The 16,611-nt window shown below is 43.2% G+C and overlaps 1 protein-coding gene across 3 annotated transcripts in view; it reads left to right on the top strand.

Moving 5' to 3' along the window:
• The first annotated feature begins 203 nt into the window (after positions 1-203).
• The window catches only part of PTCHD4 (patched domain containing 4), a 92,570-nt gene continuing 76,162 nt past the window's right edge, over positions 204-16,611 (top strand). For 2 of the 3 annotated variants that reach the window (XM_005441561.3, XM_055714457.1), the window contains exon 1: positions 204-803. In XM_005441561.3, coding sequence (XP_005441618.2) covers positions 204-803 — 600 coding nt within the window. The remainder of the gene's footprint in view (positions 804-16,611) is intronic. The other variant, XM_027808676.2, reaches the window with a different exon arrangement.

The raw sequence follows: 16,611 nt of genomic DNA, 5'->3' as shown, positions 1-16,611 counted from the left end.
CCCCCCCTCCCCCCCTCCCTCCTCTGCCCCGTCCCTTCCACCCCCGACACACACACACACGCACACACACGCGCACACACACCCCATTGATCAATATTTGGCTGTCTTGCTGCAACTTGCTGCAGTCTTTTAAAGGAGTAGTAGAGAGAGAGGGAGAGAGAAAGGGAAACTGACAGGAAGGGGTAAGGAGCTACACATGTCACATGTGCTTTCTAAGACGGCCAGGAGCATCTGCAGGCTGGATCTGGTGGAGGATGCTGCGGCAGGTGATACACAGAGGGCTCCAGTCGTTTTTCTACAAGCTGGGCTTATTCGTGAGCAGGCATCCGGTGTTTTTCCTCACTGTGCCCGCAGTCCTGACCATCATCTTCGGCTTCAGCCTGCTCAACCGCTTCCAGCCTGACACTGACCTGGAGAGCCTGGTAGCCCCCAGCCACAGCCTGGCCAAGATCGAGAGGAGCTTAGCCAGCAGCCTTTTCTCCCTCGATCAATCCAAAAGCCAGCTGTATTCGGACTTGCACACCCCGGGGAGGTATGGCAGGGTGATTCTCCTCTCCAAACCCGGAGGCAATATTTTGCATCAGGCTGATGTGATCCTGCAGATCCACCGAGCCGTGCTGGAAATGAAGGTGAACTACAAAGGCTATAATTATACTTTTTCCCATCTGTGTGTGTTGAGAAATCAGGATAAGAAATGCGTGCTGGATGATATTATTTCAGTGCTAGAGGATCTGAGGCAGGCTGCACTCTCCAATAAGACAACAGCCAGGGTGCAAGTGAGCTATCCCAACACTAAATTAAAGGTATGCTCTTACTGCATGCTTTTGCCAATTAAAGAGGCAGCACTTCATTTCTTGTCCTAAACAGCAAAGAGAAATATAATCCTATCTATCTCTCTATATCTAAATGTGTGTGATCTGGGCTTTCCTCGGGAAGCAGCTGAAACCGGTGCCTTGCTATTGTTCTGTACGAGAAGGGAGGGTGGGGGGACTGTACGCTAACGGACCAGGAGAAGCAGGGAGTGGAGGACAGCCTCCGGACCGGGAGACCTTGCAATGCCTTGGAGGGTTCATACATCGGGGAAAAGGGACAGGAAGTCGGCGAGGGGCTGGGAGCTGGGCTTTCACGATCACCTTTTCCAGCCCCGCTGCCGTGCTGGGACAATTGATCTCCAATGTGGCCAGAAAAGGCTTTCCTCAAATGCACAGTGAGCTCCTGTATCTCCCTGCCTCTGCGAGTGCCATAGGAGCAGCAGGAGGTTTGGGCCAGGAGCGATTTCAGGTGTCCTGCTTTTTTTCCTTTACCTGCATGCAAGAAGGGGAAGGGAGGTGGAATTTTTTTTCTCTGTGTGAACATAATTAACTCTGCCACTGATGGATGAGCTGGAGTTCTGGGACAGATCCCATCAGCTAGAGGCTTCAAGAAAAGGGGAAACAAGGTAAAAGGTGAGAGAAGTTTCAGTCCTTCCAATTAAAAAAAATAAACAATTTGGCACAAATGATCCCAGGAGTATTTCCCTGGCACAAAAGCATTCATCTGCTTTCCCTCTCATCTAGAGCAATCCAGTTCACCAGGACTAACCTGCTATGGGCAAATAAAGTGCAAAGTTTGCAGGTGGCTGCTGAAAGAAGTTTCTGTGAATTACTATATCTGCTTGCTCCCCCGGGCATTGCACCAGAGGCAGGATTTATTTAACAGATTGTAACAAACTCCCCAGTGTACTAGTTACTCACGGCTCGGGTCATAAGGAAGAGGGTACGGTCCTGCTTGTAAACCAGAGAGGGTCTTTGGGGTTCCCCCTCCCCCTTTTTTCACAGAGATCCTCAAGGATGAGGGAGGTAGTGCTCTCACAAGTACCAGCCAGATCCTGAAGTTACCATTTGTTTCTTGCTGTTCATTTGCCAGGAAAAAGAAGTAAAGCCAGTCTCTGCCCCAGAAACTGAAGAGAAAACACAGATTGATTTTTATTGGTCTTTTTGCTTCAGTAAAAGGGCCAGGTGGGACAGCTGGGGGTTGGTTCTGTTGCTCTAGGTGTTAACAGTAATTGCTTTGTGCAGAGTTGTGGCTGTTTGAGTGTGTGGAAAGGAAAAGGTGTCCTTGCTGCACCTGAGTCCCGAGTGCAAGGCATGCTCAGAAACATGGGTTAGTCTGGATTAAATATCCCTGAACAGCTTCTATCTTCTAGTTCACTGTGAAGACCATCCTGCTGTTGCAGAATTAAACTGCTTTCTTCGCCTTTTGCTTATTTCTAAAGTCAAGATTCAGCTAGTGCAGTGGAAAACACTGATAAACTAGACTAACATCATTATAAACCATCTTTATACAGAAAGAGTCATTCTACTCTTTCAATCCAGATTGATTTTCTTGTGTAGAGAAACCCTAACTGATCTTGGCGAAACTAGGATGGGGTCACTTGCAATGTGTTGGTTTTTTGTTTGGTTTTTTTTTTTTTTACTAGGAAAGTGCCTATAGCTCCTCCTTTATTAGAGACAAAAGCAAAGGAAAAAAATAATATGGTCTGATTAGTGATTTATTGGAATAAAGTGATGGGTAGATAATTCACACAGAGAAAGGTTTTCCCAAAGCACTGATGTCTGATTCTCAGCACTGCCGAATACCAGCCTGGCACCTCCAATCCCCCAAGTAGCTGTTGTGTATCATCTTCTGGATGAAGGAATAAACGCTCTGAAGTATCTAGGTTTAAAGTTGGACAGAGCAGGCAGCTTTCTACCCACTTCTCAGTGAAGGGAGGCAAAGTCGCCAAAATCTGTGACTACACTTAAGAGAAAAGCTAACATTTACAACCCATTTCTGTGGATAGGGAGAGGACCTGGTGTCACTGAGAAAGAGAAACATGCTTTGCCACAATTTTTCTTTTTCTGGTACAGTAAAGACTTTTGTATGACCACGGTCAGCCCTCAACCTGGCCAGCCTTCAGCTATGGTGTGTTCTTAGAAACTCACCTCCTCTGGTCTCTTTGGCTTCAGCTGCTGGGAGTAAATTACTACTTGGTTTAGATTAATTCATTAGGTCATCTCTGCCATCTCTGTTGTCCCATCTACCAAGGGTTAGGAAGCTGTGAGCAAACATTTCTTGCTCTCCCTCAAGCTATGGCCAAAATCTTGGTTTAATGCAGGCTCCCAGGCTATTTTCTGACCTCCCTCTCTGCACATCTGAGCAAAGGCTGTAGAAACCCAGGCCTGTGTTGCATGTTTTGGGGTGTCTAGATGTGTTCAACCAAAAATATCCCAGACACTGCACCCACCAGGGTAGATCAGTTTCTGGATGTTCAGCAAAGGGACACAATTCCTGTGGCTGTAGGCTTGAGGTTTTTAAATTTCTTTTTACTTGAGTCATGGCAGAAAGGAGCTAGACCTCATGGGAATGCAAACAAGAGGGACAAATCTGCCTGCCCTTATTCCATGTGGGCCAATGTTCATCACGCTCACCAGTCCTTGACCTTGGGAGCTTCCTCAGTTAAACCATAAAGACCCTTCAGTATCTTTTAGGTTGCCTCACTTTCTCAAAGGACCCATTGCTTGACCAATACTGGTAGATTTTTCTCTGTCTTGGTCTTTTAATAATGGCCTCAGATTGAATAAAGTTCTTCTATGAACAATACGGTGGGTTGACAAGCCATGAGTTTCCAAACTGTGAAGGTGTCCCAGATGTGTTTAGTTCACAGCTGACACGAGTCAAGTGTCAACTTGTACTGGTTTGGGAACCACAGTGACAATGTTGAGCTGTCCCAACCTATCTTCTGCTCCATCATTGACAAAAACATCTTGTAGTTTTTTCTTTCCTTCAATCCTGGTGAACTGCTCTCACTTTGTCCCTCTTCTCATCTCCCGCTAGAGATCAAATTGGTTCACTCCTCTCGGGTGAGGCTGGCTGAAGCCTGGGTGTGGGTGAGCTTTTGCCAGGTCTTTCATGGGAACTTCATGGGAACCGTGCGAGCAGGCTTCAGCAAATGCTCCAATTTTGAGACAGCTGTTATTGGGCTGCAAAATGTACTGAAACTGCTTGGCTTTTGCTTAGAAAATCTGGCTGTGAAGGGTAATGACTGTTTAATCATAACTTGCTGTTGTTTTGGGAAAGCTTACAGCCTTGGATACATCTATCTTCACTGCCCCTCTAAGTCAGAAAGTCTTGGTTTCTCCGCTCATCGGAGAAGGAGCAGAGAGATGGCACTTACACTCAGAGTGCAGACTGCAGTGGGGTTTCAAATGCCTGGACTGGTTTAAAATTCACTCTGGCAACACAGGGGTCATTGTAGGCTAGTTTACTCTTCTGAAAGGCCAGGTGAACCAGGCTGTAGGAAAATGCCTTGCTCCCAATGCTTTGGGGACACTGTCTAGCCTGTTCACGGTTATTGCTATGCTACGCTGCAGTCTGCAGCCCAGCCAGAAGAGTGACTTGCCCAAGGTCATGCAGATAGACCGTGGTGGAGCAGGAAAACAATGCTGGATGTGTGAAGTCTTGATGAAGTCTTTTGAGATACGTCCTAGAGCAAGATTGCTTATGCTTTCCCTAGCCCAGGACAAAAAAGCAATATTCCTGTGCTTGGGGTCTGGACTGCACCCTAACTGTAAAGACTGGGCAAGTCTACACTGAGCACTGACCTTTAGTCATCATACTGTTAAATTGCAAGTTTTGACAAATCCCAGCATCATTTTTGTCCAAACTTCCAGGACAGTGCCTGTGCATGACTCCGCAGATAGCATGGGCACGGGTTCATTCCTTGTTGGTCTATCTGCTCCGTTCTGGGGATAGCAGTGTATCTGCTTGGATATATTGTACCTCTGCCCCCAGAGCCAGAGTATGGTCTAAGGCACATTTTTTAATTGGTATAGACAGTATTATTGATTACACGGGGTTTATTTCTTGTGTATGATCAGATATGAGGAAGGAGATTGGGTTTTGACCCTGATTTACCAATAACCCCAGCAAATTTGCTGTCCTTATCAGGAAAAAAAAATCACTACGAAGAAGGAAAATTATTTTTGGACACAGTCCTTACCTGGAGGGAAAAAAAAAGGCATGAAAGCATTTTTTTCAGGTATTTCACCTTTACTGTTTGTTTTCCTGTTTATTTACAAGTTTGTCTAAGAAAAGATAATAATTTAGAACAGATCTCTCTGAGAACAGAATGAATACAACAGTGCTTAAAATGAGCTTTTGAAAGCAGACTGCATTTTGTAATACTGCTTTCGATTAATTAAATATCAGTCATTTATGAACACTAGGCTAAATAGCAGCCAATAAAAGAGACATCTCTATTACCACATTTGTGATAAACACATCAGCTAGATATTGAATCCTTTCTTGCTTAAGTAGAAAAGTTGCTTGTATTCACTTAGCATCTTGAAACCTGTAACTGCAGATTTGCTAGGGGCCAGATTCTCAACTTTTCTCACACTAACAGAGGTACTTTTAGAGTCCTGCTCCATTTGCATTTATGAAGTCTTTCCCACTGCTCTAAGACTAATCCCTCTTTATATGCCCCTGAGGCATGGGTCAGCTCCATAGGGCAGAGAGGATAGAAAACCACAGCCCACCTACATCAGAGTAGGCATCTGCTTATCAATAATATCCACAAACTAATTATTCCTTCAGTAAAGCTGGTCCAAGTACAAGAGTTCTCTGACTCCAAGGACCAGACGCTTCCTTGGAGGCAATGTGGCTTTGCACCCATTTGGGATACCACCCGTCCCAATCCAAGCCTGTGGCTCAGGTCCTGTGAAGTGCTCTGTGGCTGGCAAAAGCTGCTAAGTTTTTGCTAAGATAAAGCAAAATAATAAAATATGAGCAGGGAGAAGATCAGAAGAAGAAGGCTGGAGACTGCAGATAGTTTTCATCTCAGCCTTCCGGATCAAGACAGGATTGGGCAGGCTGAGCTCAGAGTAGCTGCTCCATAGCACAAAAGCAAGCATAAAATGTTTGAAAGCAAGTAGCCTGTTCTGACTCACAGGTTAGAAAACTTATTTTTTGGGGAAAAAAATAATGAAAAGACCCTCTTGCTGTTCCAGCTGTGTTTCTGTGCTGTCTGACAGGACTAGGAAGGGCTCCTGAAGGGGCTGGTGGAGCTGGTGCCTGTGACCGGTTAGCTGTGCCCTTGCTAGGAGATGTCCCTGAAGCTGTCAGCTCCTGCAGACATGATTAGACAGCCTGTCTGCTCCACGTGGGCAAGAAATGAAGTGTTTCCTTGCATTTTTAGGAAAAATTCTCTGCTCCTTCCTCTGCTTAGTACATTAGGAAAGATCTTTTTCTTAGCTGTGCTAGACCAAGCATTAAGACACTCCTAGGAGGAAGGCCAGGCTATGAGCCCTGACTGCACCAGGGACAAGAAACCAGGTTAACCTGTACCAGGACAAGGTATCCCAACATAAACAAAGAGCACGAAGACTGCGGAAACCTATCAAAGCAGAAAGACAGCAGAAACCAGTCAAAGCCGGGATGAGGTTTAGGGTGCTTTTTTTGCATTGCTTCAGGCATGAACTTAACTCTCCTTATCAGTCATTGGGGTAAATTCCACTTTCACCCTACCATGGCTGTAGACAGCAGGTTCCTTGAGTGTGGGGCTCATTCCTTCACATCTAGCAGTGGAGAGCAGTGGCCATGTAGAAGACTGCAAAGAAAATATTCTCGACTGACCTCTCAGATGGCCTTGGTCAGCTGCTTCATGCCTCTTCCTTGCACCTATTCTGCTTTTTAGGTAGTCAGCACTTGCTGGAGGACATGGCCTTTTATGCAGTGCTAGGTCTTCTGGAGACCTTGCTGTGATCTGAATAATAATAAAGAAGTAACTGGAAGGTTGTTTGGGCAGAGAGAAAAGGAAGACACAACTGCAAGCCCCTTCAGTTAGTAGTGACTGCTCAAACTGCGGATATCAACCGCTTGCTAAAGGTAGAAAGTCCAGTAGCACTTTGCCATCTTCCTATAATAGCTAATTTCTGGACAGAAAATGTTTTTTTATTTCCTTTACTAAATATTTGGTGTTTCTATGTTGACATAACTTCTAATTTCAGCCATCCCTATACCTTTACAAAATGTCTTTGGAGCCCCTTACTGTACTGGCTGTGTGAGCTGTTGGAAGGCTCTGAACTTCTCTCTCTGGGTTTACAATGGATGCGTATTCTTGCTATCTGTAGCAAGAATTAAAACAAATTCAGATACCACCATGCTAGCGAGGCAAGAGGATACAACTGACAAGCCTTAGTAAAGAGGACGTGTCATCTTCCCAGCCAGAGGAAGATGCTTTTACAGAGAGGAGATCTTTAAACCAACATTAACTGATTAAATATATGTTCTGTGGCAGAAGTGAGAGGAACTTTAAGACACAATTAGATTAATAAATATGTCCAGAAAGTTCTTAATTTATTTAATGTCCTTTATGTATATGTGATTATGTATATTACATACATATCTATCTTTGTTGGTAAGCAGTGATGTAGGTAAGATTGTGCTAGACATTTTGAAAACAGTAATCTAAGAACAAAACCTGTATTAAACCTTTTCAGCCATTAAGAAATAAAAGACCCTGGTGAGGAGCTCTGCACAGTTGTTATTACAGAAGTCACGGTGGAAAAACCTGCTGACTGGTTTTCCAAGAGGAGTGAATTGAGTTAGTAAAATCACGATCTTGCATTTATACAGAAATCTTTTAATTTATGCAGACCCCACATCCATTGCACCCTCCTAGTGCAAACAGCGAGACATGCCGTGCATGGCTGGCGCTGGCGCTGAAAAGCAGCTTCAGACACAGATGAAACAAAGTCTTCAACAATGTAGGAAAGCAGGAGCTGTGTGTGATGGAAAAGAGAAGGGAAGGCAATGGGAGGCAGAAAAGGCAAGCTATAAAGTCTTTTATACCTCTGTCGCTCACTGTATTAGTCCTGTTCTCTGTTTTCCTACCTACCAAGGTGTAAGATGCTCACGTGGAGAACAGATAGTAAAGGAAGTTCTCAGCAGCGGGGCTGTGAGGCATCTGACAAAGGCAGAGAGCAGTGACAAAGCTCCTGAGCACTGCAGAGACGATCACGTGCAGTGGCACGTGCCGTTGCCCTAGGCCTGGGATTCACGGGGTGCGATTCAGCCTCACTTTTACACTGGTGAGGCCATGTGGGAGCAGGAGCTTTGCGTGAAGTGCTTGGAGATCTTTGATGACACTAGCAAGTAGTGGCAGTGGGAGGATTTCCAGCTGAAAAGAATTACTGTGGAATCAGCTCAAGGGCAAAGAGAATAATTTGTTGGTGGGCAGCTCTGGTATGGCACAGAAATTTTGTTTCTGAAGCTTTTTTTTCTCCTTAACCCTGCTCACACATCGGTGGCTAATTCCTCCACAATGCCAGTTCTACATGCCCAGCAGTGGCCTGGCACACATCAGACAGCCCTCCCACAGTCATGAGTCAGCCAGCTCAGCTCTTCTCTCTGTTTTTTGTGTTTTGGCACCAAACATGCCCTCCTCCAGTCCACTCTTGCTAGCAAACTGGTACCACAGCCAGGGAGCTGCTGGGGGGATCGTGAGCTGTGAGGCTGGCATGTAACTACTTGGCTAATATTGCAGAAAGGTTTTGGTCTGATAATGATCTATAACCAAGATGGAAAAAGTCCTTTGGCACCACAGGTGTATAATGTTTCCTGAATACATATGATGGCAAATGTTTTGGCATCTCCCAGAATAATTCTTCTTTAAAAATACCAATTGCACAAGTATTAAAGCCTGCTTGTCTGCTCTGAGGGCATCTGAGAAGGCAAAGGGCTGTTCTTCTGACCCGTCCCATGCCTCTGAGGGCAATGCACGTGGTAGAGACTTTAAGTGTAATGCAGCCCATCTACTTAGGGTACACAAGTTGGGATTAAAGATCAAGCTCCTCGTGGGCCAGTCTGCCACAATAAATGTCCTAGTGCAGTCCGTGGGACACCTGGGAGGTGCCATTGAATACCACCACAGGGATGCCCAAACACCTAACATGTATCCTCTTGCAACATATAGGGAGCGTAAACATCACCTATAGGACTGGTTTAGCGGGCACGTAAAACTTATGCCCAAGTAGGTGCCTAAGCATGACGGAAAAGTTGCCCTTGGGTAAGACAGGGTCTTGCTTTTCTTACACCTTGCATAGCTGTTTCCACCAGTGTTACACAAGTGTTGTCAGTCTGATGTTATTCTTACCACATACATGGTGCATTTTTGCGCTTGTGTCAACAGCTTCATAAAGGGTGCTACGATTCAGAGGTGGCCATGGAGCATTTTGCTGCTTCTGCGCTTAATCACATACTACCTGTGCAAAATCACGCGCTAACTGTGCTCTGTGTAGGGCCAGCCCATAAAATTTCAACTGAATCTTTTCCTATCAGAAGTTGAAATCAAAAGCATATGTGAAACAGCGTATATCCTGGCCTTAATTTTGTCTTGGAGGAAGACAAGAGGAGGGTAGATTCCCACAGTTTCATTATAACAGGACCTTAAGAAAATGCTTCCATTTTTTGTTGTTGAAATGGTTCTGTCAAAGTATTCTTTCAAAATTATTTCCAAAATATTTTGCTCTCGCAGTATACTTTATATTGGAAAATAAAGGAGAATTTTAAGAGTTACTTTAAAAGGAAATATTTTGCCATGTTCAAATTTTGGAGAAGGAGAAGTCACTCGGGTTTGAAAATCACAAAGAAATGAAGCCATCCCACCAGCTCTGCTGGGCAGGATCCTGCCTGGCTGAGGACACTACCCAGTCTCTGTGGACACAAATGTATGTATCCCCCAAACAGGGTGCTCTGGCTCTTGTTAATGCTGTTTTTCAGTGGAGACCAAGGCAGCGTTTTGATAGGCAAGGGATCCTCACTTCCAGTCTTCCAAGCAGGTTTAGTTTGTAAAACAATTTGCAGTTCATTAAGAAGAAAGATGCTGTTAGCAGTACTTCATTATGCAATGCAATCTCTTGTTTGATGGGACCTGTGACTGAAACATAAATCACCCTTTCCCTAACCATTTTCCAGGATGGTGTCTCAGAGTAGATTTTGATTCATTAACAAAATACATTAACAAATCCAGTGCTGAGCAGATGCAACATGGAAATATTCATGTGCATTTTTCTCCTTAAAAATCCATAACTCAGTTTGCTCATGTTCTTGACTCCGATCCTACTGACTAAGGTTTTATTTGCAGATAAGTACAAAACACCCTCCAAAAGAGATTGCACTAGGTAGACTTTTGGATCCAGCAGGCAAACCCACTTCTCTTCAGGATTGACTGGAAGGTGTGGCAGTAAATGCTCTACCAGCGGTGTTTCTTTGTGAACTAGCATTATTTTCCTGTCCAAAACCAATTTTCCACCTGCACATAAAAACCACGGGTCACCCAGTTGATGCACAACAGATTTATTATTGTAAATTGCACAGAAATTTGGGACACCAGCAAAGAAACGTGAATGTTTCTGTATATTTACAAACATCTCTCTGACCTTTTCTTTCCCCAGGCTTCAAGATTAGCACAAGTATTATGCTTTAAATATACACCCTAAATTAAATTTCACAAGCTCGATAAGCGTAAGAGCTCCCTTGCTCTCGTAAAGTATTGGTTGTTTTGTTTTTGAGAAGAATTTAAAGAAAAGGTATTTTTTTCTCCTAAAAGAATAAAGCTTGTATCCTTACAACTTTTACCATCTTCTTGCTCCTAGTACAAGATTTTGGAGGTGGGAGAAAGAGGAGGACATCCTTGAAGGGAAATTTGTGTTATATAAATGCCAAATACTGTAATTGCATATGTTCAGTGGTTTTTCATCAGAATAATCAACTCAAAAGGAAGGTTAAAACAGGCCATTTGTCACCACTTAACAGATCTGAACAAAGCTCCTTTAGGAATGATTCTGATACTTTTCTTGTGGAAAACCCAATTACTCTTTAAAGTAGCAAAAATTACAAGGAAAAATAAGGCAGAATAGGATATTTTTTCACTTGCATTAGAGCAGCTAAGTAAAAGGGAACCAGGACAGAGGATAGCCCAGAATGAAACTCAAAGGAACTCACATGCACCCTTCAACCGTTTGAACTGGGTCTTTCCTATAGCATCTTCAATGAGGATACAGCGGACAGAAAGAGCAACATTTCAGATGCTGTTTTGTGAATGAGCAGTTTGGGGGGTGGGATGGTGGTTTTGGTGCAGGACCACGTATTCCAGAATTCATATTCTGCTGCGACTTGGATCCTTCTCTCCCTTACATTGATTTTCCCATCACAAAGAAGTGCTGCGGTGCTGCTGGAGAATTCAGTCAGGGAGCTGTTGGAGCTTTAGGAGCAACCTCGTGCCTCTTACATGTAACATCAAGAGGTCAAAGATGCAAAAGGTTTATAAGGTCAGTCTAGCCCATTCCCTGGCCTGTGCAGGATTATGAGGAAATCCTACTAGAAAAATTAATTCAGATTGGCTTGGATGGGAAATCAGTCATGCGGGTTGGAAACCGGCTGAAAGATTTTAAACGATGATTCGTGGCAAATGATAATGTAACAAGTTTATGGAAGGCATATGGAGAATTTGTGTTAGGTCTGGTCTCATCTAACATCTCCATTAATTATTGGGAAGTAGAATTGAATTGCACAGGAATTAAATTCACAGATAATATTAAACAAGGCAGCAGCTGAGTCAGAGAATTTACACAGGCAAAACTAGAGCAGTTAGAAACCCAAACAGAAAATAAAACTATTTTCTGGAGTTTTGGTTGCATTCTGGTCTCCAAAGGGAGACCTAGGTACCTCCCTTGGAACAGATTTCTGTTAGCTGAGTTTTGCCGATGTTGAATTGAAGATGTAGTGCTGCTTAAATGATATGACCAAGGTCAAAGAGAATGTTGTTATTAAAGTTGAGATTTTGCAACCCCCCAGAAATGGCGCTTAGTTTTACTTCTGATTCTGACACTGCTTTGCAAGTATGGACATCTCACTACTCAATGTTGTCCTTCATCCTTCACCTTCTTGCGGGTCAAGTTCTGCAGGACAAAGACAGCTCTGTATGTTGAGTTTGAACAGTGCTTTGGAGGCTGTAGGTGATCAGTTAAATAATCAGTGAAGCCTTGATAGATTGCTGTTTTTTCTTAGTCCTTTCATTGCCTTTCTAGAACAAAACTGGTTGTCTTCTAGAGTCTTGAGCTGACTGTGTGGGTCTTGGATGGGCCAGCCTTGAAGTTGTTTGGCCATGTTGTGCATCACCTGATTGTTCCCTAGCACTTCAAATTCAAGTATCCTCATAACCCTAATGTCAAAAATTGGCTCCACTTTGTCCCTGTCGAATTTTGTCATTCATTAATTATATTCTGGTTGTGCCAGGGAAAAATTTTCATATCCGATAGTCCTAACAACTCAGTTGAGCTGGATAGTTACAAAATATTCAGCTGGATCATTTCTACTTTTTTTTTTTTTTTTTGTCCAACCTGAGTGTGATTGCAGACCAAGCCTCTAGGCACAGGCTGGTGATGTTTGTAATGGATTGTGAAGTCGGGCCATTTCTTCTCCCCTTCTTGACAAACATCCACAACGTCAGGGCATGTACTGCTGTGAATGGTACCTGATCTGGTCTGCAGTCAGGCTGTGACCCTGCCCTGCCACCAAGGGTCCGTGACGTAGCAGTTTGTGGATGTTCATACAGAGTCATGATGGGAATATTCATCCCACAGATGGATTTAGATGGATTTATTTTTTCTAATTTGAGCCCTTTTAGTGTTTAACATCTAATCTGAACCGGCCCCAATATGCAATCAAAGGAGAGAAGGGTGAACCTCCAGAAGCAATGTATTTCACTTTTTCTAAGCAACTGCATTAGGAGGGGATGAACTCACCCTTCAGAGGCATCATGAATAAGAGAAAGAATGTTTATATTATGCATTTACCTTTCAAATGGTTAAAATTGGGTGAGCTGAATCCCACCATGCATTTATTTCAAACCACCAAAAAAACCCCCCAACAAAACAAAAAACCAACCCAAAGTTCCATGAAACTTCCACAAGGATGGAAATACACTAAATCTGGAGGTCTTTATAGAAAAGACCTGTCAGGTGAAGCATTTCCAAATGACCTAGGGTATAACCCGCTTTTGCACTGACATGAGAAGAAACTTCTCGTAATAATTTCACAGGGAAAATCAAGGCTTTTTCTTGAGTCCACTGCAGCTGTGTCTCACACCAAATCTCTGACAGGGTTTTGGAAAACTTTTTTTGGAAATTATTATTAGGCAGTTGCAAAAGAACTAAAATACATTAATCTGAATAAGGAATTATCTTCCACTGAAGGAACCGGAATTAAATGCCATCCTCCTGCAAAATAGATTGCCAGATATTGACAGTTTATTGCAGCAGGGAGACTGAGATTTTACAGAGTACTCAGGAGACAAATGCTGAGTTTCTATCATCTGGAAGTGGTTTACCATCAGATACTCTTTGGCTTGATTTATCAGAATTTTTCCCTAAATATTTTTTTTGTTTGATATCCAAAGGTGGTTAGATACCACAAGGTCCCATCACCTACAGCACTTTTATTTTAAAACTAAAAGTCCAATCCTTCCTGTCTGCCAGAACCAAAATCTTTTCAAATAGGTTATACTTACATAAATTGAAAGATCACTTTGCACTCCAGGGGACTTTGAAAAGCCTTCTTTTTTAAACCATGTATTACATTAAAGTAACTGTAAAATGTCTATTTGGGGGGGGGGGGGGGGGAAATGTTGATGTCTTGCAGGGAAATATCTCAGATAAGTTGAAAAGGTGGTGGTTGTTGTTATTATTATTATTCTTTACAACGAATATACTACATTTCTTCAGAAGTTCTTATACACAGCAACTAAATATCCACCTTACCTAGCATCTTGAACTCATTCTTCATAATAGCACATTAACTTATAAATCTAAGCACATCTATAACCTAACTTTATGCATTTAATGAAGGTACTTAAATCAGGGTTTGTGTCACTGTGGGCTCTAGGAGGACTAAAAACCCTAAGAATGAGATTCAATCCATTGGAGATCAAATTGCCCTCCGGAGGTGCCCCCCTTTTTCTCTCCTCCTGGAGCAGGCAGCCTGGTACTCCTGGCAGTTCCACCCTGTCGAGTTTGGTTAGGCAGCCTGGGCTCAGGACCTCAGAGTTTAAATTCTGACTTTTCATGTTTTGAGCCTTGTTCTGGCTGAAAAGGCACATCCAAATCAGAAACTCTGCTTGAAGTTAATAGCTGCTGTGTACTCACACGAAAGGACAAATACTCAGCCGTGAAATACAGCCACCTTGAGGATGAAGCTGTTCAGGTGTTGCATAGCTCACACCACCACCTGACTATGGGGCTTGAGCACAGGAATTAGAGAAACCCTCTGCCAGCTGGCGGCAAGGAAGGGATTACATCTTTTTTTTTTCTTTTTTTTTTTCTTTTTTGCTTCCCATTGAGTTTGCATAAACCTGGATTATAACTCCAATCCATTTCACCACATGCCGCATGAACTGCTGCTCCTGAGCTTGGCAGGGAGGAGGTGCGGGCTGAGGAAGGAGAGGGAAGGGACCTCTCCTTTGGCAGCATCCCCAGTTCATACTGTGAAATAAAGTGACTAAAGAAACTCCAGCATCAGATGGGAAGATCTCTGGAACGTGGGCAGCTTCTCCAGTTGTGTGTTTGCACAGCACCTTGCGCAGTGGGATCCTGAGCCATGCCAGAACCTCACTGGTGACCAGTGATTATGGTCTGAACAGAGACCTCAGTGTCTGCCATACCTTGTGTGGGTTCTCCCAGGTCTCGGCAGCACAAAGGCTGCATCAAGATGAATTGATCCCAGCGTGGGATCTCTCACATGTTCATCTCTAGATGGAGGGTTTGGGCTGATGCAAAATTTTCAGGCTGTCGCACGCTATTGTTTAACACTTGTTTATCATTGCAAATATGCTCTGTGCCAGCTGAGGCAGCATGAGACATGCTCTCCCACAGTGGATGGCTAAAATAATAAAGAAACGCCAGCCTTTGTAATGATAGCAAACTTCCAGTGGAAGAGCTCTCCAGCAGTGGGAGATAATGAGAAGCCCAAAGCAGAGATGCTGCCAAGAGTTTTACTTTTTTGACTGGCATAAGAATTACCAAAAAGCTGTTAGAGAATCCCATGTGACAGCATCTTCATCTCTGTGGGCTACTGAGAACATAAGATTTTGTCATGAAGGGCACATGTTACAAGGTGATCTCGAGACAGGTTTTACAAATGCAAAAACTACCTGCTGATGGTTCATATAAGGGGGTGAAAAATCCCTTTGAACCTACTGAATTCAAAAGTACCTTCAGTGGGAGTTAGCTTTCTCATATGCAGATCCAGAACCCCAGTTTCAGTTATATTTTAATGCATAAATATAGGCCAACTTAAATGCCTCATTCCCACTCCCCCTTTCCAGATTCTGGTCCATTGTTACAATAAAAAAGGAAAAACATCTGAAATCAGACATTTTTTTGGCTCTCTCCAGCTCACAAATGGCCAAACTCATTAAAAACCAACGTATGCTGGAGGGAAGGGGGGGATGCTTCGGGGCAGAGAAATTGCTTCACGATGCCAAATTTGAGATTAAAAAAAAAAAGGTGGGAAATCTGATTATCTCTTAAAAAGGAGGAATTTTCAGCTGGAAGTGTTAAGTGTTCTTAAGTGTATCTGTTTTGCTCAGTGCCTTGTTATGTCTTATTGAGCACCACGAGAGTGGGAGCTCCTGACAGGACTTGGGTAAGAGCACAACAGTGCCTTGCGTTTGAAGGCTGGGCTTAGTTAAGCCTGCAAACTGCTTAGCTGGAACTTAGCCTTCAAACCACGCCAGCCCCCAAAATCTTGCCATGTCATGCGTGGCTCTGTCTGATTCTCCATTATTTCTTTCCTTCTTGCCTTTGAAAAAACATTATTGCAGCATTTCAGTAGTTTGGCTGCTGGTCCCTAGAGAGACCAGGAAGAGCGGAGACAAGAGAAAATTAAAGAGATGCTTGCCAAAATAAAACATAATTTAAAAAGAAAAAAGCACCCTTTTCTGTGTCATTATTGAAACTTTAGATTGTTAGAGCTTAAATGATTCCTGTGGATCCGCTTTACTCCTTGCTTTTTATTCTCTGCTGTTTATTTTTTAACATTTCCTTTAGATGGAGTAATAAAACCAGGCAAATCCAATTCCTTCTTCTTCTTGGCAGGTTTTCTTCCTTTTTTGTGTGTGTGTGAATTGGACTTCAAGCAGTGTAGGTGAAACAATTAGAAGAGGTACACAGTGGGATCCACACAAAGCAAGAGGGACTACAAACCTGTCAGTGAAAATGTGTGCTCCCTTTTTAGGATCTCCTCTTAGGGAAAATCCTTGGGTCCCATCCTCGTCCCCCCCAAACCCTTCAGCTTGCGCATTTGAAGTGCATGGGGAGGTTTTTCAAACAGTTTTATGGCTTTTTAATTCTGTTGATATGGAAAGAAGAAAAGAAAGGAGGTTTTCTTGATTTTTAGCATTTTCTGCTTTTTATTTTACTTAAGGAATTAGGTCCTTGTTTAGCCTATAGCTCCATGGACTTCAAGAAAGCTTTAAGATTAGACATTCACAAGAGGCAGAAAACATTCTGGTGCAATATTGTCTTGTTTACT

The sequence above is a fragment of the Falco cherrug genome, chromosome 6 (genome assembly GCF_023634085.1).
Source record: "Falco cherrug isolate bFalChe1 chromosome 6, bFalChe1.pri, whole genome shotgun sequence".
Classification (NCBI taxonomy): Eukaryota; Metazoa; Chordata; class Aves; order Falconiformes; family Falconidae; genus Falco; species Falco cherrug.
The sequence above is the reverse complement of the archived record's forward strand: the minus strand, read 5'-3'. Positions and strand labels throughout refer to the sequence as shown.